Genomic DNA, 26,982 nt, shown 5'->3' with positions numbered 1-26,982 from the left:
GATGCTATCGAAGCGAGACTATTATTAAACCTATCAATCAAGATTATAGGCCTATATGCCATTAAAAAACTAAAAAAAAATTATTACCGGAAAACTGAAAGAATTCTGAAGCGTGCATGCTCCTATTCTACAATTAATGCATAACCACGCCGATAATCCCTGAAGTCGGTAGCTTGTACCACTCAAAAGGATTGCTTAAAAATAAACTAAATGATACCTAAGTTACTACATACATGGTGAATATCATAATATTCCTTGCCTTTGTTTCTTTTTATTTTCACCTTGATCTTCACAAAGTAAGCCAGTGAGATAACATAAGTTTTTTTTCAGAACAACTAAGCATATGCAATCTATAAAAGTTTTAAAACTCGTTTGAAAAAAATTGACTTTCCTTAATATTCCTAAAATCCTTGCCGATCGACCCAGACAACCCGAGGACCTAGATTTTAAAATAAGTTACCCCAAAAAGTTACAATCCCCTAAAATAGCGTGATTTCCCTAGAAGTCGAAGCCTAGCAACTGTCTTTTGCCGGTGTAAAAAACGATCAAAATAGTCCAGGACTTTGAGGAAATTCGTTTCCCTCTCCCAAGACCCTTGATTTTTTCCATAAATCGTCCGCTGAGTAAGATTAGATAAAACTAAACACAGATACTTGGAAAAGATGGCATTGGGGTAGTATAGTGAAAATCTTATCTGAACGAATAGACACCTATACTTTTTGGACAGATAATGACTATAATCAGAGGCTAACAGGAAAGTTATTTATTTGTGAAACCGTGCTTGTGCTAATAAGGGAATCAAATCAACGCTTAAACTGTAGTAGTAGAGGACAGAGCTTTTTTTGATAATAGAACGATAGTTTTTCATAAATCTCTTTCGCAAGACAACTTTTATTTCATTCAGCAAACTATACTACTTGTTTATAACGACAAATTATTCTATACTATCAACAAAACCATTGACTTGTAATTTAAACCTTATAAAGGAGATTACAATTTAATCTTGTCTCCTGGTACTATAAAAACAATAGTAAAAAAAGATACATTTGATAGATAAAAAAGTTATGTAATTATAAAAAGGAAGAACTTGCATTACGGTTGTAGCCTGGTAAAGAGCGAACGGCGGCCCATAGTAACCAAAAGACGTTTCGAAAATAAATTTCGAAGAGTCCAAAACTCCACAGTAATGGTGTCAGGCCGAAGAGAAAATTACACCATTGAATCATCAGGGTAAAAAATACCATATCAGAGAATAACAGTTCCATATCTTAAACGACAAGAACGATCATTTATTCGTGTGGGAAGCACTCATGTCTCTTTTTTGCATAGTGTAGATTTTCGACTTTTCCCGTGTAATTAAAATTTGACTCCTAGCGTACGACTATGCTTTTAACACAATTCTTATCTCACTTTGTGGACTGGATGTCCTTTGCACAGCCGCAACCACATTTTTTTCTTTCAATTTAGTGGTTGAAAGTACTGTACGACCAGTCATACCCCAGAAGTAGAGCCTACCGGGTGATACTAGGGTTGATTTCCTAACACGAAGAACTAAGTCTAAAAAACAAGCGAATAAGTATAGAGAAAATATAGAGAAGTTTCAACAGTCATAAATAAATTTAGACGTCTTCTCCCTCCTCCCCGTATGTACGTGACGGTTAAAACATATATAAAATAGTTATATATATATATATATATATATATATATATATATATATATATATATATATATATATATATAGTCAACCCAGAAATCTCGATCATCCCTAAAGTTCTATGACTATTTACCTCAGTTCTACTTCAAGATGGATGGATGGATGAAAAGGATTATGCAAGCTGTGCCTCTCACTCAGACTGTCTGTCTTGGCTTTTTCTCCAATTAACCATAGATTGATGGTACCTTCATTATGATTCTATATATGTACATACTTCAAATTACCAAAATGTCATTTTAGAAACACTTATATTTATGACAAGATAAATGGATGCCAAGTAATTAAATGGACAAAGAATAATCAAAAAGATAAATCAAATGAAGAAAACATTCTCAGATAATCGTCTCAAACACCAAAAGAGATACATCATCACTTGGGAAAAGATTAAGAGTAAACTATTGGCTTATAATAGTCTATATTGTAATCTTCTCGGTGGCCTTCTCAGCAACAGCTCCTTCAGCGCCTTCGTCACGCTTGTCTTTCTTGCCTTCTGGAAAAAAAAAAATATTCATTAAGTACAATAAAATAGCCGTCAATGATTTAAATTCTTCGTCTTCTTGTTCGGATTCTTATGGAAACGCTATCGCATAATCTCATAACAGAAATTTGATTCCCGACCCTATAGCAGGTCGCTAAAGCTAAGTTCGAACTTCGGATTCCGCATTACCAATCTGAGATCAATTTTACTTCACCACTACAGTACATGATTTAAATTAAACAAAGCTACAAACCTTTTTATTTTCAAAAAAATAAACTTTATCCTCATATATCGTGAATGGTATTTTTCATCCAGAAAATTTTCGTAAAAACAATAACCTACACATAATACTTCAAACTAGGTTCCCCAGAAATATTTACTTTTTGAGAAACCCACAAAAAAAAACCCACAAAAACTCAGGTTCCTGGAAAAAAAGTTGAATAGTATTCTGAACTCTCCAATTTAATATTCTGCCATTGGTATGGTACGTGAAAATCTATATTTTCCATAAAGGTTCTATATTCCCTGCATTAAGATACATTAACTTATCCAATAATAAAAGCATTATCTGAGGATGTTTACTATACAATAGATTTCACTATAAAAGTTTACAATAAGGATTTTTTATTATAGCATATTATACACCTCTTCGGGACTGACTGGTATTACAGGCCCAGGCAGAACAGAAGCTGATTTTGGTACCTCAGAGTAAAAAATAACGAAATATACATAAAATAACAATATTAAACAATAATAAAATCTACAATATTAAAATAAGTATCACTTGTTCTTGCGTATACTCTGATCCAGTGGTCGCCAATCTTTGGACATTCATGGATCACTTAATGTATAATTTTCTTTAATTTGGTGGACCACTTATATGGATTTGGAAAAGAAAGGTGCTGTGAATACAATCATGTGTGATAATCAGAAAAGTTTCAATATAATTAATAGCGTATATACTATTAACTGTGTTAAACTAACTAATTATATATGCATATGCTTTTGTATATTTAACATCATGATGTGGAGATTCAGTTTCAATGATGTTACTCCCAAGACGAAAAGCTGTATCGTTCTCAAGCCGAGAGTGGTCACAGATGAAAAGCTTTTTTCATATAAATATGTAATGGAAAATTGAATCAAAATCTTCATAGGGTTCTCCCTCACAAATGAGTAATAATTTTTGAGAGACCATAAATGAGGTTTAAACTTCCCTTGGGCAATACAAATCAAAATATTATGCCAGTGATTGTAAGTGCTGTTTAATAGTCATGGATACCCCATGACGGATGAGATCCTTCTCTTCCATATATTCATCAGTATTTATAAAAATTCGTAGATGTTTACTTGCCAGCCACGCTTGCCACAGTGATTTTCTTTCGAAAATAGTCTATCTTTCCTCGTAATGTAAACACGTCCTTGCAAAGATACGTTGAGTTTATTTAGCAAAGAAAAAAATATCTGCCAAGAATGCCAGCTTGGCTAACCCCTCATTGTCGGACAAGAGCCCTTGAAATTTCTCATTATAATGCTGCTAAAAGATAATCAAATTTCTTAGTCGGCTCAGTATTGTGCCCATCGATAGCCATCTTACCACAGCGTGAAGTAGGTGAGTATACTATGTACCCATTTCTTTAGAGCATTTTAAACACATTTTAAACATCCAAGAATTCATAGCTTTATTTCATCGACAAGTCTCATACCCCTGATAGTACTTCGTTTATTTATGGGGATCATCTTCTTTCTTTTTTTTTTTTTTTTTTACAAGAAGCTGCTCACGATGTCTGGGTGACAAACAGTTTTCACTCTTGCAACAACTCCTCAGCAATGTCTAGTCATGTTTGTAACACCATCTGCACAAATGCCAATACATTTTTCCCACTCAATTTGGTGCTTCAGGAAATAACTATCAAGTGTTTTAAAAATCTCGAAGCTAGTTACTCTGCCCTGAAAATTCAGCAGGAATAATAGTCTTCTTGTAATTCTCCTTGAAACTTCTTCCTTACAACACAAAGGACAAGTGCTTTGCTACTGACGTCTACAGATTCATCAAGTTGAATTGAATAAAACGGTTTACTTTTTCCTATTTTTATAAATTGATTCTGCTTACCAATTCTGCCCCTGAAAGTGTTAGCAGGCTTAAGAAATAAATCAAATGCAAGATTTGATTTAGTCTTCTCCAATCGTATATGGCTTTTTATAATGTACAATTTGGAGTGCTATCAAGCAGGAAGCTATTAATAGGGACTTATCTCTCCAGCAACCTTATTTTCTAAAGCCCCTAGCTTGTTTTTCAAACGCTCTTTGAAAAAATTCAAGAGGTTTGTCAACTAAATCTGGGTGTTCTGATTGCAAGTGAATTTTAAGTTTTGACGGTTTTATGGCAGCATTAGATTAGCTTTCATAATAAATAACACAAAGAACCCATGGGTCCTGCTCACTACCAAGTTCTTGAATAAATCCAAATTTCCGATAGCCTGAATGATATTTTCTTGATATTCTGCAGTTTTTCTTTTCGCCTCTTTTTTGAATGTTTTCTGTAATGTCGTCAAACAGTTCGTGGTAACAAACTGTAGTAAGGAGCGACCTGGCTCAATAGTAACCAAAACTCTAAATAATTGATTTAGATACCAATAGCTATATCAAAAGAATCGCATTTTAATGGTGATTTTAAATATATAAGTTTCATCAAGTTTAGTCTTTCCCATCAAAAGCTAAGAGCGTGAGAAAATTTGCCTTATTTTAGAAAACAGGGAGAAACACCCTTTAAAAGTCGTAGAATCTTAACGAAAATCACACCATCAGATTCAGCGTATCAGAGAACCCTATAGTAGAAGTTTCAAGCTCCTATCTACAAAAATGTGGAATTTTGTATTTTTTTTTGTTAGAAGGCAAAATCACGGATGCGTGTTTATTTTACTTTTATTTTTTTCCAGGGGTGATCGTATCGACCCAGTGGTCCTAAAATGTTGCGAGAGGACTCATTCTAACGGAAATGAAAAGTTCTAGTGCCCTTTTTAAGTAGCCAAATAAATTGGAGGGCATCTAGGCCCCCTCCCACGCTAATTATTTTCCCAAAGTCAACAGATCAAAATTCTGAGATAGCCATTTTTTCAGCGTAGTCGAAAAACCTTATAACTATGTCTTTGGGAACGACTTACTTCCCCCCAGTCTCCATGGGAGGGGCTACAAGTTACAAACTTTGACCAGTGCATATATAAAGTAATGGGTGTTGGGAAGTGTACGGATGTATTCAAAGGGATTTTTTGGGTAGGGGAGGGGTTGAGAAGAGGGGGATATGTTGGGAGAACTTTCCATCGAGAAACTTGTCATGGGGGAGCAAATTTCCATGAAGGGAGCGCAGGATTTTCTTGCATTACTTGAAAAAAACAATGGAAAATAAATATGAAAAAAAAAAATTCAACTGGAAGTAGCTGCATTAAAATTTAAAACGAACAGAAATAATTACGCTTATGAGGGGCTCACCTCCTCCTAATACCTCGCTTTTTACGCTAAAGTATTTTTAGTAATTTCAACCATTTATTCTCCGGCTTTTGTGATTCAGGGGTCATTCTTAACGAATTGGGACAAAATCAAGCTCCTATCTACAAAAATGTGGAATTTTGTATTTTTTTGTCAGAAGGCAGATCACGGATGCGTGTTTATTATACTTTTATTTTTTTTCCAGGGGTGACCGTATCGACCCAGTGGTCCTAAAATGTTGCGAGAGGGCTCATTCTAACGGAAATGAAAAGTTTAAGTGCCCTTTTTAAGTAGCCAAAAAATTGGAGGGCATCTAGGCCCCCTCCCACGCTAATTATTTTCCCAAAGTCAACAGATCAAAATTCTGAGTTAGCCATTTTTTCAGCGTAGTCGAAAAACCTTATAACTATGTCTTTGGGGACGACTTACTCCCCCACAGTCTCCGTGGGAGGGGCTGGAAATAGTTGCATTAAAATTTAAAACGAACAGAAATTATTACGCTTATGAGGGGCTCACCTCCTCCAATACATCGCTCTTTACGCTAAAGTATTTTCAGTAATTTCAACCATTTATTCTACGGCTTTTGTGATTCAGGGGTCATTCTTAACGAATTGGGACAAAATCAAGCTCCTATCTACAAAAATGTGGAACTTTGTATTTTTTTTGTCAGAAGGCAGAAATTTCAGAAGCGTAATAATTTCAACCATTTATTCTACGGCTTTTGTGATTCAGGGGTCATTCTTAACGAATTGGGACAAAATTTAAGCTTTAGTGTAGAGAGCGAGGTACTGACGAGGGGGTGAACTCCCTCATATATGTAATAAAAACATGAGAATACAAAAGTTCGTTACGTAAGCTAATTTATAAGTTACGTATACCTTTTACTAAAAAAAGCATTCGTAAAAAATTATAAGTTCTAGTTGCCTTTTAAGTAACCAAAAAACCGGAAGGCAACTAGGCTTTCCCCCCCCCCCCGCTCAAAACTATGAGAAAGCCATTTAGCCAAAAAAATAAACATGCATTGATTCAAAAACGTTCAGAAATTAAATAAAAAAACAAGTTTTTTTTAACTGAAAGTAAGGAGCGACATTAAAACTTAAAACGAACAGATATTACTTCGTATATGAAAGGGGCTGCTTCCTCATCAACGCCCCACTCTTTACGCTAAAGTTTTTTACTGTTTAAGAAGTAGAGTTAAGAGGAAGAGTCAAAATTTAGTGTAAAGAGCGGGGCGTTGATGAGGAAGCAGCCCTTTTCATATACGAAGTAATTTCTGTTCGTTTTAAGTTTTAATGTCGCTCCTTACTTTCAGTTAAAATAACTTGTTTTTTTTTATTTAATCTGACAAGGACTGGGGATGCTCTGGTAAGTCTAATTTACTCATCATATGACTATTATTACTATTTTCATCACTCTTTCTTTAATTTTTCCTAAGAAGTGTAAAATGTTCCTTTGCCTCACTCAATAGTTTCACGAAAGTCCATTGATTAAATATTTTTCAAACTGATAGCTGTGCACTACATATTTAGTGTGTTTACTTACTTACTTTGTTTATTAGTTTACTTTCAAAGAGCTTATTAAAGTCACAGAAAATCAGAAACGTATGGATCTCATATGAACAAAACTTGCACTAAAGATTGGATTGAAAATTGAAACAAAATGACACTTTTTTGCAGAAATACAAAGGCAAAAGGAAATGCATCCAGTCATACACGTATGCTGAATTGAGAATGTGCAGCTACAGAAATCGTTAATGTGGCAACAAAAACCCATGTCAATTATTTTAGACTTTTTCAGTCGCAATAAGACTTAAACGTAACTTTTAAATTTTTAATCCATGATAAGTTTTCTTAATCCCATGTCAATTATTTTAAACTTTTTCAGTCGCAATAAGCCTTAAACTTAACTTTAAAAATTTTAATCTATGGTAAGTTTTCTTAATTTTTCCTTTTTTTATGTTAATGAAATACAAAAAAAGGACATTGTTCAATAATGATCCCTTTTCTTCGTGGACCACCTTAACATTTTTAATGGACCACCAGTAGTTCATGGACTAAAGGTTGGCGGCCATTGCCCTAATCTACACTTAGGAAACAGAAGGTGAATGGCCTCAATACATGTAGAAAAAAAATTCAGGAATCAAATAACAAACTTACTCACAATTTTCAACAGGGAACAGCAACTTATTTAGGGGGAAAATACGTTTTCATAATAATCAACAGTTCAATCAATTTACAGTATTTTGGGTCTTCCTGGAAATTACAAGCCTACCTCAATCCCTATAGGAAAGTCTTTGTTGAAAGATCACCTTTGCAACATTCACTGCGATGTTAAAAAGGTGATCACAGCTCCGCTCCCCTACCAAACAAATCCCTTTTTTTAATTAGAACCACGGATTTCATGCTGTTTTGTATCATCCAGAGACTATAGAATAAGCCTTATGAGTGACTGGACGATTACTGATAAATTCTTGTTAGCCAGTCATAATAATTTAAAAAGTCAAATTTCATTTAGTTCTAAAATTCACAACATGATTACTGCCGTAGAAGTTCAGTGAAGGTTTAGCAGTTTATTGGCAGTTATCCAATGAATTAGCTAAATTACGATGAAATAGTTACCATCGTATAAACAGAAATTATAACCATCCAAGTGTTTCCATTACTGTCGCCTTGGTTAATGCGTGTTACAATGAGTAATAATAATAAACAAGAGCTAAGAGCTCATATGGCACTTGTAACGAGTTCGGAAGAGGCAAGAGCCAAGAGCTCATATGGTATGAACTCTAGCAAAATTCTAAGAGTCAATAGATTGCTTTAAAAGGAAAATCAGAGGCTTTATGCATGTAGGGATTTAAAATAAGAGCTCTGAGTCACAAGGTCCATCAAAATATTAAAATTCATTAATATCCGATTACCCACTCGTAAGTTAAAAATACCTCAATTTTTCCTCTCCCTTCAGCCCCTCAGATGGTCGAATCGGGGAAAACGATTTTATCAAGTCAATTTGTGTCGCTCCCTGACACGCCTACCAATTTTCATCGTCCTTGCACGTCCAGAAGCACCAAACTCGCCAAAGCACTGAACCCCACCCCCTAACTCCTCCAAAGAGAGCGGATTCAGTCCGGTTATGTCAATCACGTACCTACAACATTTATATGCGTTTTCCAAGATTTCCGGTTTCCCCTCCAACTCTCCCCAATGTCAACAGATCTGGTCGGGATTTGAAATAAGAGCTCTGAGACATGCGTTTCTTCTAAATATCAAATTTCATTAAGATTCAGTAACCCATTCTTAAGTTAAATATAGCTCAATTTCCAAAATAACAACCCCCAGCTCCCCCAAAGAGAATGGATCCGTTCCAATTATGTCAATTTCGAATCTATAACTTGTGCTTATTTTTCCAATCAAGTTTCATCCCGATCTCTCCACTCTAAGCGTTTTCCAAGATTTCCTGTTTCCTAGATTTCCAGTCCCCCCCTCCAGCCCTCTATGTCCTCGAATCTGATTCGAATTGAAAATAGAGCATCTGAGACAAAAAATTCTTCTATATATCAAGATTCATTAATATCTAATGACCCATTCGTCAGACACCTCGATTTTCACGTTTTCCAAGAATTCTGGTTTCTCCCTCCAACTCCCCTCAATGTCACCAGATCTGGTTGGGATTTAAAATGAGCGTTCTAAAGCACAAGATCCTTCTAAATATTAAATTTCACTAAGATCTGGTCACCCGTTCGTAAGTTACAAATACCTTATTTTTTCTATTTTTCCGAATTACTCCCCCCCCCCCAACTCCACCAAAGAAAGCGGACCCGTTCCGGTTATGTCAGTCACGTATCTTTGACTTGTTTTTATTCTTCCCACCAAGTTTCATCCCGATCCCTCCACTCTAAGCGTTTTCCAAGATTTTAGGTTCCCCCCAAAGTCACCAGGTTCGGTCGTGATATAAAATAAGAGCTCTGAGACAAGATATCCTTCCAAACATCAAATTCATTAAGTTCCTATCACGCCTTCGTAAGTTAAAAATAACCCATTTTTTCTATTTTTTTTTTCAGAATTAACCACATATCTAGGCAATGTGCTTATTTTTCCCAACAAGTTTCATCCCGATCCCTCCACTCTAAGCGTTTCCCACGATTTTAGGTCCCCCCCACAACTCCCCCAACGTCACCAGATCCAGTCGGGATTTAAAATAAGAACTCTGAAACATGATATCCTTCCAAACATAAAATTTCATTAAGATCCGATCACCCGTTCATAAGTTAAAAATAGATAATTTTTTCTCATTTTTTCGATTTAACCGTCCGAATAACCAACGAATTTCGGTCAGTACAATGCTTTCTGACAGATATTTGTGTTCTAAAGTCGAAGCCGACTGCCACTTCGTTAACATTACCACCATAACCACAAGGGGAACCGGGTAAAAACTGATCAATGGACAATTTTTGGGAAATTCTGGTTTGGGAAATTTCAGTTCAGTTTGGAAAATTTTTTGGGAACATTCACAAATATCACAGATTGATGGAATTACAGGTCTAACAGAGATTATAAAAAAAAAAAAAAAAAAAAAATCATTATATGTTGCCCAATGAAATGGCATGTAAATAATTTCTTGGACCACACTGCATTTACATTTTTAACTAAATCAAAACAAAATTATAGAAAACGGGTAAACAAAATATATCAAGAAAAAGAGGAAAAACAATGTAGAAAAAGTGAAAACAAAAGAAAGGAAAAAACTTGCTTAAGAGTGATTGATATTCACCTTTGTTTGCCAGAAATCAAACAAACATGTCTTGTTTAGAGCTAGCTGCAAAAGATGACAGTGGCAGACAAAAAAGAAGGGAGCATATCAAAAATGAAAGAAGGAAAACAAAAACAGTATCTTAAAAAATAGACAATAAAAATGAAATAAAATTAGGGGACAGAGGAAGGGATAGTCAACAAAAGAAAGATAAGCATACCAGCAGATGTCTCTTCAGCATCTCCAGCTGATTCGCGCCTCCTTTTACGATTTCCATAGCCTCCTCGGCCTCCCTTCTGCTTAGCTGGAGCCGGAAGCTGTTCCATATCAAGTACTTTGTAAACTTGACGGAAAGCAAACAAACGTAGAGCATGCTAAATGAATATAATATTAAAAACCGAAATTAATAGATTCACGACTATAATATTCTTACTTATTGTCCAAATTCCGCGTTGTATTATCTTCGCTTTATCATCCATATAGACTAAAAATCAATTTTAATTTTAAAAATTAATTTAAATAATCAATAAAAAGAAAAGAAATAATTTATCCTACTATACTGGTAATTTAAGCCTTTTTAATCTTGCTGATTTAGAAACGACAATCTATTTTCTGCCAAAAATGAATAAAATATTATTCATTATTATTATTATTATTATTTTTTTTAGCGGACGATGGCATTTGGCACAAAGAAAGACAGTTAGTTTTTCTACTCAATATATATTCAAGCAGTGTATTGAATATATTGGAGTGCACGAAAAGAGACAAGGGAACCCTCCTGGGTTCCAGTGAAGGAAAATTCCCTAAATTTTCCTATGAAGCAGTTCAAAATTTTTTCCAAATCTGTCATTTCCAACTAATTTACAACTTGCATCGCAAATCCATCATGATTAAGAGTTTCCATCCTCCAACTACATCCATTACTTGAACTTCTAGTAGCCGAACTTCTGCTTTTCAATAATAGTTTGTAGTTCTACAAATTTAAGTCCTAATAGTAGTTTGAAAACTTTGGCTTTCATTTTCGTAGCCATGACTCCAGCTTCTAAAATTTTGGGTCCACACTCCTCTTATTCAAAAATCCAAAGATTTGTGATAGAAAAGCTTTTAAGCGGTAGATACGATTCGTATCTACGCAGATACAAGCAGTTTCCACTTCAGACAGTCAAGTAGTGGGTTGAAAAAATGACAGTAATCTAAGGATTGTAATAAGTAATCTAAGTAAAGTAATAATAAGTAATATAATAATTAATCTAAGCAATAACAAGTAATGTAATGACAGTAATCTAAGGACAGTAATAAGGATTTGGAATCTAAGGATAGCGTTGGATTAATTTCAAAGTAAATGTTCATTAGCCATTAAATGAAACATTAAAAATTAATTTTCTAGTTTTTTTTTGCATTATGGCATCTTTGGTGTCTTATACTCTTTTTTTGGCCTGAAGGCCACTGAAAAACATTGGGCTTATGATCGTAAGAAACGCTCTTTTTACAAGAGCGTCTGGCAATCTTTCAACTCTCGAATCATAGCCTTTATAAAATATGCCACATTTGAATTTTAAACGAAAAAAAGCGTGTTTATCACTTTAAAATTTTTAATGATATTTTCAGAACTTATTTAAAAAGCATCTGAGAATCAATAAAATACTAGAATTACCTAGGATAATACCAGTTATCTGAAACGTCATGTTTTATAGAAATATTATTAATTGAAGTATATAAATATTTTATAGAGTATATTAATTAATTTTTAATTGGAAATGAGCAACACCCTATAACCAAACATTCTGATACTAGTCTAAAAAAAAAGAAGCTACACCTTATGCAGATTTAAAGTTATTAATTCATTTTAGACCTAAAAACGGTGTCTGTCGTTTCCCCCTCCTCGGAAATGCAAACCCCTATGCCAAGGTCGTATCTAGGGGTGGCTGGGTTAGGGGGTTCGACCCCCCCCCCCTTCAAGTGTTTGTCTGACTCGTAAAAACTTAACATAAATGAATATAAACAAATTTTTATTGTGTTTTAAAAAAAAATTGTAACCCCCCCCCCCGCGCTGGAAAACATTCTTCGGCAACATCTGATATCCATTTTGAAAACATATTTCTGGGGTCTTGTTTTTATTGACATAAAAAGATGACATTATTTATGTATTTAAAACGAGCAGATTTTATTCCAGGATTTTAAGAAATTGATAGAATTTTTTAGCAAGACTGGGCTTGGATTGTTAAATTTCGACTCATACTTGATTTGATTGGTACCACTAACCCTTTGAAACAGATTGCTAGGTTCCTAACACTTACACTACGGCTAGAACTGGGAAAACAGATAAATAAATCACAGTTGTAAAAACTGATTATTGCGACTGAAGCAAAGCATTTAAAAGGAGCTGAGAACAAAATCAGTTGGTATATTAACAGCCTTGACAAGTTTAAACGAGCCTTTCATTGTTAAAAACTGAACTGAAAGTGAAATTTACCAAATATTGACTTTAGAAATGTTAAAACACGCGTGATGAGTCAAAAAACGTCATCCGTTTATACAGACCTTGGCAGATTTTTTTTCCTCAAAGCCTTTTCTATGCCCCATCAATACCCCGTTAGGCCTATAAATATACCAATTTTCCCTCAGTGCATTTAAAAAGCGAAATTTATTTCGGACGAAGAACTAGTTATTCCTAATCGTCAACCTTGTCTAGTTTATCATTTAATTCCTGGTTTCAAACGTACATTCTATTTAGTTGATTATTTATTCACTAACATTCTTCTGCATGACTCTACTGCCGAATTCTTATTCCAGAGTACTTTTGTCTTTCAACTGACATTTTCACCAACTTTTTCCATCATATTTTTAAATAATATAATCGAAGAAGAAAAAAGTATAAATAAACATAAAATAAAATACCTGAGCGTAAGCGGTTATATCAAGCCTTTCTTGATTCGTTAAATTTCCTGCAGCATCCGTTGGCTCTTTCTCACATGGGTCAAGTAGACCTGGGCCACCTGAATCAGATAATATTTTAGCATTCGAGTTCACACACGAAATTTCATAGCTTCTGTTTCCAATCAATTCACAATATCATATAATCGAAAAGTGTCACATGATTGGCTATCATAATTGGTGAGTGTCGGTAACTAACCAATCAATAATCTTGATAAGAACGATCACATATCTCCCTGGAACTAAACTTGTATCTTGGACCCTGTTTTATATTAAGACATATGTAAAGATTTTTGGCAAACTAATGAAACTTAAATAACTAATATATGTCTGTTTCTTTCTTGGACAATATACCAAGTACAGTGCTTATAGCTTCAAGATTAAAAAAGGTATGAGGTTTTTTTGTTTCCTTTAAAAAAAAAACATGGTTTTGAGATACAAAGTCAGCATGCAAGACTGTATTTGAATAGCCCCTTACACTCAGTAAAGTAAAAACACATTTGGTTTATTATAAAATCACAGAATCAAGTTGCTTCAATGTTTACAATCAGATCACTGAATCAATCTCTTTTGTTTACAATCAAAGTATACACATGTTTGGTTTACATTCAAATCTCAAAATCAACTTGCTTCAATGCTTATAGTCATATCACAGAATCAATCTCTTTTATTTACAATAAAATGGATCCAAAATCAATGACGTGGCATTTTACAACGGCTATGTGCAGCCAAGCGAATATTTTTCGCGATACAAACAACCAGTAGGTGTAATTAAGCTGGTGATGAATTGAGTCTAGCTTGCTTCGAGTAGAGAGACTTTCAGGAGACGTTTATTTTTTGGGGAGGGAGGGGGGTAAAGGGACTTAAAAATTTTGCATAGGAGAGGGAGACAACATATTTTTCTCGATCCTCACAAATGACTTTAAGCTATTTTTTTTTACGCTTCTCTTGCGACAGGTTTTACGACTACTTAAAAAAAAAGCTATCATATTAAGAATTGGATTTGAAAAGCAAAAAAGAAGTTTCTATAAAAAGAAACCCACGAGAAAATAGGAATAATTTTAAACACAAAAGCAAAATTAAATATTCTTTTCGAGGAAAATCATGATAAGGTAGAGAAAGAAGAAGAAAAAAACCCCTGAAAAATCCTTACCTTCGAGAAGAAATCCAGATGCAATAGCCTCTAGTATTCTTCTTAGAGCCGCACCGGGACTAAGTGGCGCACCAGCACTAAACAAAACCTTTTCTGCAATCAATTCCAGAGCCTAAACAAAAAGAAAAGAATATAAAAAGCCTGACACCACCTCCAGCGAGAAATAATTAAGAGTTCTTAAATAAATCGATACTCGGAAAATTAAAAAGAGATTTAAAAGTCATGCGAAACGAAACTATAAGTCATTTAGAAATATTTCCCAAAAGGGGAAATATAATCCTAAACAGGTTTTCGAACTGGTTGGTATCACTTTGTCAAAAGATCTACGTGCATAATCGAAAAGTGCCTGAAACTCCCAGTCAATTATAACTATTCAGCTTCATCAGCTGAAGTATACTGATGTTATTTCTCCGTGATATCCAAAGAACGTCATACCGTTCAAGAATTGAATATTCATTTACGATGTCAATAATGAATGCAAGATAATGACCAAGCCCAAGAAAACTAAGTAGTTGTTGAAAAAATAGGTTCAATTATAGAAAATCTATTTTCGACATAGCCAGCTGTTGAATCAAAAGCAGACAAACAAGACTTCCTATTACTAATAGCAAATGCCTAAAAATATTTAAATGGGATGGAAAAGAAGTATATTGGAACAAAGAATCGTCGATTGCAAGTCGTTGATTGAATTCACAACGCGAAGTATATGGCTCATTCAGGATGCTTTCATCTGCGGTTCTTCTCTGTCATGTGAAGGACGCAACAAGTTCTGAAGATCTCCTTACTGCGAATGATATTCGTTATTTTATGTAAAAAAAAAAAGCTTGCCTAGCTCCTGGCTTCACATTCAATTATTAACAGTAGGTAGATAGTTTCGAAAAATCAGTACTGTTAAGATGTCATTTGTAAAGTGAACCCTTCGTTTGGGTTTTGTTTTTGGATGGCCTGCAGATCCCAAAGGTCTCTGGAAAAATTCAAAAACCAGTTGAATGTAGATGTTATTCTGCAAGAGTGACGAAATAATACATGTAAGGATGTTGCAATCGAACATGCTTATCGTTTTATTGCATTCAAGTTAAATACGAACGCAACAGAATGTCAAAATTTCAGTTTCTTGATGGAGCCATACGGTATGGACGCCATTGACATTTGCCAAGATGACCGAAACATGGACGTTCTAAATTCTGATGAGTCAGCTGCAGCTAGAGAACACATGCATCAGCTTCTCCAAAGAAAACAATAAATTTGCAAACAGTGTTTTCCGTGCAGCCAGTTATTCTAACTAGCTCAGATTGATTGTTTTCTTATGAATGTAGCACCGATGTTACCACAACAAGTTGTACAGAATATGGATCAGCTGTTACGATCTACTAAAAATCCAAATTTGCAATTTAGAGGGTAAGTTTTAGTCCCTGGGGGTGATTCCCGTCAGTTCTTACCTGTTCTACTACGAAGCGACCGTAGTCAAACACATAATTTGTCGAAAAAAAAAAAAATCTCTGAAAGTGTTCCGAAAATCTTTCTTTGATAAAAATATGCGTGTTGATCCTGAATAGGAAGCATTTGCAAAGGATATATCCCGAGACTCAGAAATGGAAGACTCCAAAAAAAAAAATGAATGAAATTAATCTACCAGAGAATATAATTCTCGTTGGTAATTTAATTGATAAGGCATTTGGAAATTGCCTCGCAAATCAAAATAACGATAGAACGAGGAAGGAACGCGTTATTATAACACAGTTCAACAAAGAAGTAAGTAGAATTAATGATGGGACTGTCGATCGTATCTCAGAAGAATACGTATTCAATAAAAGTTACAATTCTGTCAATATTAATGATGTATATTAATGTAAGTAATTTATAAATTAATGTAATTCAATGTAAGTAAATTGATGTAAATTAATGCAAGTAAAATTAACAATATGACTGTCGATCGTCTCTCAGAAGAATAAAGATCCTATAAAAGTTACAATTCTGTCAATATGTCCATATTAAAGTCTAAAAGAAACTCTCATAAGCAGGTTTAAATAGAATTTAATATTATATAAAACCTATAAGGTGGGCAAAGTAGGATCTGAATAAACACAATAATTATGCAAGTAAAAAAAAATATTCAATCCTGCTTTCTAGGGCTATAATTAGAGAAAGGCAGATATGGTTAGAGCAATTTCTGCGGATGAAGGATGACAGATCTCCAGAAACTGTCTTTATCAGGTAACAATATAGAGCCAAACAAAAAGCAGGTCGTTTCCGAATGGAATAGGAGAAGGTCATAAGGGAAGATTCAAGGGAAATTGGAACTTCCTGGGAGGATGTAAAGACGGAGGCGTTGAGCAGATTGGGATGGAGGAAGAGCTTTTGCAGCCGTAGTTCCGCAGTGGTTCTGCAGTTAGTTGCTAGTAGTAGAAGTAATTTCGATATTTCTGAGGGTATCTGCAAAGGAATACACCTAGCAGTTACTGAATTATATGTAACAACGTAATTAAAGTAAACAAGTTATGCTCGGCTCCAGTCATGGTCAGCTTGGATTTACCGAACAAGGATATCAATATCCCCTTCAAACAGCGTTTGCAATGACTCTACATTCATAACAAGGACAATCTTTCGAATTTGTCTTTAACCTGTCTTTAATCATGGTATGTTGTACGTATCCTTGTTACATGTTAAACGATGAAATAGCTTCTGAGTTCTGCTACCACCCGAAAGAACGTTGGACCTAATATGTCATGCGAAAGGAAGCATTCAACGCTCCTCACGAAACTTCCATTATTAATTGTTAATAGAGACAGAAACGATACTTACTTTAACGGTATGATAATTTTATAGCTAGATAATATTTATTCGTACCAGTATGTTATTACGAGAATAATGAGAATTATCTTCTCTTAGTTAGCGAAAACTAATCTATTAGGGCATTAGGATACTTGAAAGTCTATATCATGAACAGGCAAATGCATTATGCTCCTGAATCTAATCTACCGTCAAGAAAATAAAAAAAAATATTTAAGACATGCAAAGGTGGTGTATCCAAAAAGGATTTTTGGTAAGAAAATTTCATTCCCAGACGAGGAATGACAAAATATTCCAAACAGTTTTATAAGTACAGAACAAGCTTCATTATGGTCTTTTTTGTCATTTTTTTTTGTAGCCCCTTTTGTATTTTTTTTTGGTAGCCCTGATTAACCGTTATATCGCCTAGTCCATGCCTCGAACGATATGACCCTTTGTTTATCTAAGATCTAAATTGCGATAGTGTCCAAGTGACAACGTATTGTCAGAAATACAGATTTACCGTTGTATCTCTTAGTCAATACCTCGAACGATATGACCCTTTGTATACGTAGAATCTAAATTACGATAGTGTTCAAATGATAACATATTGTCAGAAATACAGATTTACTGTTATATCGCTTAGTCCATGCCTTGAACGATATGACCCTTTGTATAAGATATAATTGTGATAGTGTCCAAGTGACAAAGTATTGTCAGAAATACGGACTTACCGTTACATCGCTTAGTCTATGCCTCGATTGATATGACCCTTTGTATCTTTGTATTTGTATCTTTGGATCTAAATTGCGATAGTGTTCAAATGATAACGTATTGGAGGAAGCGCTGAGGGAAATGAGCATATTTGGTACTTCATCGATTCCCGGATATTTCGAGGTTTATCCGAATTATTTCGATAGAAAATTAATTTCTCCAAAATCACCTTGAAAACCAAGTCTCATAAATCGCAAACTGTAACTCCACATGTAATGGTTAATTTTTGAAGAGATTTCGCAGACAGTCTATGCGCCGTAGCTCCAAGGGAGGTCTAACGTCTTTAAGTCTAATTTTCTTCGTCGGAATTTAGATGGAAAAAATGTTAGGAGGTGGATAATGTTATGGTCGTAGTCCATTTTTATGGTAGAAACAATGACATTAACCGATATCTTTCTTGAATGTTGCACCACCATGAAGCATTTTTTCATGAATTCGTTATTGTTTACGACTCGCAACCTTCAAAAAAAAAAAAAAAAAAAAAAAAAAAAAAAAAAAAAAAAAAAAAAAAAAAAAAAGAAAGACAGAAGCATGTTAAGAAAATTGAATTAAGCAAAAGCGATTAAGTACTGCCACTATCGATGCTGTTTGTGAAGAGGTTGAAATCGGCTTTATCTGACTCCCTTGGAAACAAGATGACGCAATGTTACCATGGACTACGTACTGAAATTCCTATGGTCAGATTTTTCCTATTTTTACATTAAATTCTTCGTTTTCCTCTCCCCACCCCATCGGTGCCCATGAGGATGCATAAATTAGTACTTTCAAATTCGGGTTACTTATATACTAACTCGATCATTTGACGTTGATCAGTAGGTTCCCTAGTACTCGCAAGAACACGTCCGCCATGGGTTTTTTTCTTTGTTAGGTCTGTCGTGCGACAGGCTCTGATATTTGATGATTTTACAATTTAACTTGTTACAAATAAAAGGAATACAGTTTTAACCATGAGAATTGATTTTTAATTTAACTGGTCTTTTTTAGTTTTCGGTTACTACGGGCCAGGTTCTCTCTTTACTTGATTGCAACAACATCACTATCTGATTTTTCTACTAGCGGATTTAAAAAGAAAAAAAAAAAAAACTAAATCAATTTAGGTGCGGCTTTTCATCAAATTCTTCCTCCCTACCGAGGCAAATTGGAGACTAAAAACCAATTAGACTAACAAGAAAGAATTTAAGTAGGCTATTACTTCAAGAGAAATTAACTTCAGCAATAGAAAAACATTCTACTTCCTTTGTGCATCATTTTACATCTTCATACATAAACTTTTCAACTTTTTTATCTATTTCTTATTTTCAGTATTACCGTTTTTACAGCTCCTGCATTTTTTAATTATGTTTTCTAATAATGACAAGCTGATCTTAGCTTAAACCAGTGAAAGACATTCAATTCTAATATATCAAAAGCAAAATTCTTCCAATATTTTCCAGTGGTATTGTAAAAAAAAAACCTGTACATCTAAAACTAGCGAAGGAAATCGTCAGAAATAATGGTTCATAACTCAGTTGCAATCGCAAGGACAAGCAACAATCAGTTCTTATAAAAGCACCTAATTCAACTGTGGTTATTCTATTTTTCTACGATTTGTGCATGGACTAACAATTGCATATACCAATTTGACCTTTCCTTTTTTAAAATCTTTTATTTCTTTTTTTAAAGTTATCCAGGATTTGGATTCTTCCTTTGTCAACCTGAGGACACCCTGTTGGATACAGGCAAAATATTTGCGAGATTCGTCTTCTTTTCCGTCCAACTTGCCTCAGACACACAAGTTTCAAATTTTTCGTTTTTGGCTACGTCATGGTAAGCCATTTCGGCTTTATATCTTTTACTTGTCTAGTTATCCAAAAAGGATACTTAAAGTTCATTTTCAATAGTGCAACAACAGGAAACTTATTGTTTAATTTCAAAGACGAATGTGCCAGTCAGGGAAGCGAATGTTGCAGCTCAAAACCAAAGCAGACGCAAACCAAAGATTTGCTCACAGGAAGACATTCGCAAGGAGATATAAAACCTAAAAAATAATCATCTCTAAACCTGTCAAAATAGTAAATTCTACCAACAACCTCCTCCTTGTAAGTAAGCATGTATCTGCAATACTTCATTTAACACGTAAAATCTATCTATCTATCAGGAGGGGGTCAAATTACACTATACGTTCCGTCTATATTTATTCCTTCTCGTGACAGGCGGCAAGAAAGAGAGGGGATAGCTTGCACAACAAATGGTATAGTTCCGTTAAGTTTCTAAGTTCTTTTAGGGAGTGGGGTTCTTCTGACAAATACAACTCCCCCTCATGAAGTAAGATTTATTTACCTGCCAAAGCATAATTAGGCTTCAGTCAGAACCCAACTTTAGCCCCAGACTTTCAATTAGCTAAACCTCAAACACTGAATATACATGAAAAAAAAAAAAAAAAAAACCTACCCAGTGCTTCAAGGGGCGAAGAGCAGGGATACGCATCGACATGTCTCGAAGAACTCTTAGGACCAAAACGCAGAAGGGCAGACCAACAGCTCTAGCCTAAAACCAGTAAAATGATCAAAAGACATAGATAAGTAAAAAAAAGCAAAGAGAATGACATGATAAGAACACAAAGCTACGGCACTCCGTATAATCTTGTGGTCGTACCACGCCACTAACATGGCGTTCTTCGAGGGTGACACAACTAAAAAGCTCCGTAACACAACTTTGACATTGTATCGCAACTAACAGTGATCCAATATAGAAAAAAAAAAATAACAAGAAAGAGAAGCAGAAAGCAAGCAAATAAATTGTATTTGATGGAGCTTCAAAAATAATGACGTCACCCTCAAAAATAATGACGTACAAAATTTCGGTACCAAGAAATACGCAGTTAGAATTCGTTAAAATAGAGTGAATAAAAATGAGGACAGAATAATATACTTGACTTCAAAGTAAATATTTCAAACGTACAACATTTTTTAAAAGGGAGAAACTATTTTTTCGTATGATAGTACCTGACCATTTAATCTCAGTCATCCCATAAGCACTGCCAGCCTTACCCTTGATTTCTAAAGAGGTAATCTATTCATATAGCTAACAGGATACTATTTTCAAAAGGGAATCAAAGCTATTTCATAACTGAATAAATGGTTATTTTAATAAAAAAATACGAGACTTGGAGGCAAAAAGCTCATCTATTGAGCTATTATTTATCAGAAGCATGAACTCTAAAATCAAATAATACCGACTTCGTGTCTCAAACCAACAGAATCTAAAGGTACTAACCTCATTCTGTGTATAAGCAGCCAATGATCTAAATTCAGATCAAAATGACGCCAATATTTTGTCTCATAACTAAAAACATGACGGAAAAATGTTACCAAGAAGCTGCCATAAGACTAGGGAACTAAATAGAAGTCCCATATCAGATTGTATTTGTGATTAGAAATAGCTCAATAAAACCACGCAGGAGCAGTGCTTATATGATGATTATGTGTATTGGCTTGATCTACAAAACCCCTAGTACGACCACTTTCGAAACCCCTCGAATTCAAACATTAATATTATCTAACCTAGGACTAGCTTAGTACCGAACATTTATACGACATGTGAGTTAAACTAGCTTAAATAGGAACTAGGTCTAAATTCCGTAGGGTCGCACCTGAAACCATTTAGTATGACGAAGCGAAGCCAATGCTTCCAAACAGGATTGGCGATCAAGTGCGCCCTTGACGTTCACAGCTGGTGTCTTAGCTTGGCTCGTATTATTAGTTCCTTCTTTTTCAGCTGGAATTGAGAGATGAGGCATTAGTGTCTGTGATATTAAAGCTGCTATGTTTATAGATCAACTCCAGGAGAACTCATATGCGTAGTTTGTCATTACAAACTTCCCTCTGTGATCCCGTATTATAGATCAAATTTATTCCTAGAAATGAGGACTTTTTGTACTAGCAGAGATATGGAAACTGATCCAGAGAATTATTTCGGCTATTTAACCAATGTACGTAATCAGCAAAAATAAAATAACTAATTAAAACCGATTAAACTATCAGTTAAAAAATTATTTAAAGAAAATTAAGACTCAAAACTACCACCCTAAAGGAAGTTCACGGAAGCTTAATGAGAATTAAAGGATATTTAATAAGACTTAATATCACCACCTTAGCCGAAGTTGAGCTGAATTACATGGGATTGGTGATATTAAGGCTCTTTTATTTTCGTTTGTAATCAAGAGTATTTTCTATGATTTTTATTTAGTTATTTCCTTTTTCGCTGAGGATGGATATCGATTACATATCCGAAATATTCAACCAGATTAATTTGCATATCCCTATTACCAGAGAAAAAGCCCCCATTTCTTTGGCATATTTATCTCAGACACGATAATTATCCCAATTTGTGTGACTTTAATTCATCATTGAAATCCAAACAATTTTATGCGCCATTTAGTTTCGTTTTTTTTTCGGGTGCCAAAATTCTATCCATTGTCAAGTGATTTTTAGCGCCGTTGAATGATGAGAATTCAAGTGGTTGACAATTGAAAAAGAAACATATTCTACAAAAATTGAAACTCATACCCCATATAGAGCATTGAAAAAAATATGTTACAATAATAAGTTTTATTACTGATTCTTTGAATAAATTAGGCAAGTTCGGTGACTTCAATATTTTCTTAAGGGGGATCCAACCAGGAAAATTATGCACTGAATTAATTTATACAATCAATTATACACTGGATGTAATTTGAGGCACATACCCTGGAGCCAATTAACAGAATTTAACTTTGAAAAAAATAAAGAGACAAAACCAAAAGCAGTAAAAAAAGGGAAAAGTTTAAGGAAAGAAGGTTTTATCCTACTTTTTTTGGGTAGTGATTAAAAACCTAGCAGTTGATCCACAGACACTATTGCCTAACAATGGTAAAGGAGAGGACAGCCAACCACACAACAGGGTTGGTTGGCCGTCCGAATTCCAACACCTAAAAAGAAACAAGAAAAATGTTTACACATAACAAAAAGCATGATTATATACATATGTACAAGTTGAAAGATTTCTCTAACAAGAATACTAAAAGCTTTGAAAAAGGAGGGAAAATTTTGTAACAAAGACTATAGATTAAATGGTTATTTTTGACATACAGTGACTCCCATTTTTGACATGATCAATTTTTTATCACATTTTGATACGCTCATCCCTAGATTTTAACAGCTATTTAACTTAGTTCTGTCCTAAGATGGGATGGATGGATGGATGATAAAGACTATCTATCAACAAGGGAAAATGACATCATTTATATACATTCTTGAAAAAGGCTTATGTCAACTTGGCCTCTCACTCAGAATATCAACTGTCTTGGTGTTTTCTCCAATAAGCCATGGATCAATGGCAACTTGATTTTCAGTAATCCCTTTCCCATTACAAACGAGTCTGTTATTCTAATAGTCCAATTCTCAACGAGCCTCGAAAATTTTCTCGAGACATTTCATCTGTTTTAAAAGATAGTGATTTAAATTAATGAACATTTGTAAAATTCTCTATAATATTCAACCACCATGATCTCACTTTCAAGCAATCTGGCTAGTAGTTCGATTTTTTTTTTTCTCTCCTTTCTTTTTTATCACAACAGTTTCAGATGAACAGAACACAAATAAAAGCTAGGTCGCAGTACATTGACTCCTTAAAGTCAGACAATACTAATTTGACAAAACCCTTACAGAAGAAAACGAAAGAAGGGTAATAATTATTCAGGAAAATGCCGAATTCAAGAAGGGGGTGGACAAAAAAAAATGCATTTTAAAAACCTTTTCATGAGACAGACACCTTTTGGATCAATGATAGGAGTGGTGACCCCTCCCTCCCCGAATTGTAGGCATGACATACTCTGAAGTGTTGTCATTGCTGAAAGTACCGCAGCATACCCCAAATACCTTTATAAGATCTTTAACGCAAGGGAAAAAAAGTGAATGCACATAACAAAAATATTACTAAATATCTCTTACAGAGTATCTATTTAGAAAACATAAAATGATATCTTAGAATCCTTCTGAGAACGCTATTTCTAAGGAAGAATGATCGTGCACAATATCATTTTATATTCAATCCACTTCTAAAACTTTTGTTCTGGATATGCAGTTCTCCTGTTCTAACTACGAATGACAAATCATTCTACAGGGTAGTTAAGAATCAGTTTCGATTTTTTAACTCAACTATACCGCCACTGATCTCGCCAGGTGTGATAAGTTTTAAATAAACTTTTAAATATTTCTTAGGAGAAATAAAGAGCACTTAAGATACTTAAGAATCAGGTCTACTGCTTATCGAATTACTTAACTCAATTATATAAGACTTATATCACCAGGAGTAATAAGTTCTCAATGGTCTCTAAATGTAAAAAGATTAAGAAAATTTAGTGGTTGTTAAACTTCAAATAATTTACATTTTTTGGACTTTTAACTTCTCTTGACCAGTGGATTTTAAGGATGTTCTTTTTTTTTAATAACACATAATACGGCTGCTACCTACAGGCCTCGTGTAATGGAGAAATCAAATTGTTCAGGAGAAGGAAAAACTAATTTGATGGAGCAATTGTTTAGATAAAAATACCTAATATTTCGACATGAGTCGATTTTTTTTTTTTTTTTTTTTTAGATTAGAGATACGACATATTACGAGTTATTACAATGTGTAATTTATATCTCTGATACAGAATTATAGAGATAATACGAGCCGCGTTTTTCTTGTTTTTCCACGTACGGTACTAGAGGTGGAATTTTTCATCGTCACCAGATAACGAAGCATAAAAAACTGCATCCGACACATATAAATTCATTTTCGGTAAAAATTGATTAGACGAGGTGTGCACGCAGCAGCCGCGATAAATCGGGTTGCAATGGACTTCAGTTCCACATTTTACAGCATTTATTTCTTTTTATACAATCTTTAAAATTTCTCTATTTCAATTCTTCACTTCAATCCTTGTTTCTACATTATTCATATCTCAGCATTCTTAAAAAAAAAAAAAAAAAAAAAAAAAAAAAAAAAAAAAAAAAAAAAAAAAAAAAAAAAAAAAAAAGATTTATCTCACAACTTAGATACTTGTGTTAGGGTGGCATTTAGTACTATGAGTATTACACAAACGGACGGAAGAAAGCCTAAATGAAAATAGGGGAGGGGAGGACACTCAACTCTATAACAATTAGCCTGAGCAAAATGATTCAAGCCCAGAAATTGACATGTTACTGGAATTAAAATCTAAAATGCTTTCGGCCTTACCTCCATTTTGTTTAACAAAAAGACGATAAACATTCATAGTAAACTACAGAAAGGAAACTGAAAGTAAAGGAACTTTTTTCAGCTGAAAGTAAGGAGCAACATCAAAACTTTGAACCGACAGAAATTACTACGTATTTGGGTTGGCCTTTATATTTATGTCTCTCTCCTCCTCGAGGGATAATTACTATTTTAAGTATACGAGAGGCGTTGTCCCCTCCTCAATGCTACAGACAGGAAAAGTTACAGCTTGGAAAATACAAAGCCAATCAAAGATCCTCCATTAGACCTTTGGTGTTAATATTAACTTTAATATTTTTTTTCTAGTGCAACGGGAATATAAACCTTTTATAAACTAACCATGCACCTGGATCACGATGGGCACACCTCAGAAACTGTTGGTTCACCTCAGAAATTCCAGAAACTAATAGACCTGGGCTACAATTTGTCACCACAGAAAATATGATGCACAGAAAGTAAAAACCAGTGGTTTTATCATTGATGAATGCATTCAATATTTTACTCCTTTATTTATTTTTATACTGATCTAGATGCTTTAATATTGTAGATTTGTAGATCGATATTGTTGGTTTTTGCAGGTTGTTGCTTTTGTAGATTTGTATATATAATCCAATTATAAAAGATTCTTTTAACTCAACATTCTTCCCTAAGGCATAAGAAACATCGGATCGACCGGTTTGGGAGGGAAAAAAATCAACGCCTTTCAAAAGAAATTGCATTTTGAAAAATAAGAAGGAACGAGGACATGTAATCAATAAGCTAATCGAATTCCCAACTCTATTGCTAGAAAGTGGTATAAAATAGAAATAGATTAAAGCCACGTGGGTTGTTTTACACATACCACCTTGTCCCTCACGAAGAACTGGCGAAGTCAAAGTAAGACGAACAGATACAACGTATTCCGGTGATTCTCTGGTTATAACCAAAGCAGCTGTCCTAGGATCACTCTTAACTGAGTACTTTCCATCGGGATCCACGGCCTAAAAATACACAAGAGAATTATATGAAACGAAAAATTTTCATACAGAATTTTCAAATTTCCTTAAGTTTCTAGAATCTCTCCGTTATTTCGGGAATTTTTTCCTCTTATCTTAAGCATTTAACAATGATCTAATCTTAAACATTAAATCAATAGCAATCGAGATATTAAAAAAACAACAACTAATAAATACTAAACGAAGATCCAAAACACACTAAACATTTTAAAATAAAAAATAAAACAAACCCTAAGTCATAGTAACCGAGAAGATTTTTCTATAAATAGTACAAAATACCTCATCTAAATTAATCAGGTACGTGGGACAGACTTCGGAGGCAGGGAAAACATTCCGAAAGAAGTTCCTAAATAGATAAATTATACGAGAAATATAAAAAATTACAGGACATTATAGGATTATTTTTCTTTTACATATTGATATGTAGCACGTTTTAATGATATGGCTAAAATTTAAGTTTCTGAATTAAACCCTTTTATTTATATTGCCCTCAAATATCGGCAGTCAGTTTTCTCTCATTAGTTAATCACTCGTGTCAATATTGTTTCCAATTTGATAGAGGCATTCTCTTACTATTAATGCGTCCAATTATCAGTGGTATCGAATCGTGGAGATTTAGAAGGGAGAGGGGGGGGGGGAATTTGTCATTTTTTCTGTAAAAAATATCTGAGAAGG

General features: G+C 34.2%; 2 protein-coding genes across 5 annotated transcripts in view; one reads left to right on the top strand and one right to left on the bottom strand.

The window, feature by feature from the left end:
- Window positions 1-25,859, top strand: part of LOC136030566 (uncharacterized) — a 78,473-nt gene extending 52,614 nt beyond the window's left edge. Inside the window, exons 3-4 of one of the 2 annotated variants that reach the window (XR_010618340.1) lie at window positions 19,715-19,858; window positions 25,619-25,859. The gene's annotated coding sequence lies outside the window, so the exon portion shown is untranslated. The remainder of the gene's footprint in view (window positions 1-19,714; window positions 19,859-25,618) is intronic. The other variant, XR_010618341.1, reaches the window with a different exon arrangement.
- The window catches only part of LOC136030564 (zinc finger RNA-binding protein-like), a 64,580-nt gene continuing 39,544 nt past the window's right edge, over window positions 1,947-26,982 (bottom strand). For 2 of the 3 annotated variants that reach the window (XM_065709626.1, XM_065709627.1), the window contains exons 10-16: window positions 26,154-26,292; window positions 21,684-21,808; window positions 20,483-20,578; window positions 14,510-14,621; window positions 13,321-13,418; window positions 10,643-10,796; window positions 1,947-2,205 (exon numbers count right to left, since the gene is read on the bottom strand). In XM_065709626.1, the coding sequence (XP_065565698.1) occupies window positions 2,129-2,205; window positions 10,643-10,796; window positions 13,321-13,418; window positions 14,510-14,621; window positions 20,483-20,578; window positions 21,684-21,808; window positions 26,154-26,292 (801 nt within the window). In that variant the 3' untranslated portion in view covers window positions 1,947-2,128. The remainder of the gene's footprint in view (window positions 2,206-10,642; window positions 10,797-13,320; window positions 13,419-14,509; window positions 14,622-20,482; window positions 20,579-21,683; window positions 21,809-26,153; window positions 26,293-26,982) is intronic. The other variant, XM_065709628.1, reaches the window with a different exon arrangement.

This window comes from Artemia franciscana, chromosome 8 (assembly GCF_032884065.1).
Source record: "Artemia franciscana chromosome 8, ASM3288406v1, whole genome shotgun sequence".
NCBI classification, from domain to species: Eukaryota; Metazoa; Arthropoda; class Branchiopoda; order Anostraca; family Artemiidae; genus Artemia; species Artemia franciscana.
The sequence above is the reverse complement of the archived record's forward strand: the minus strand, read 5'-3'. Positions and strand labels throughout refer to the sequence as shown.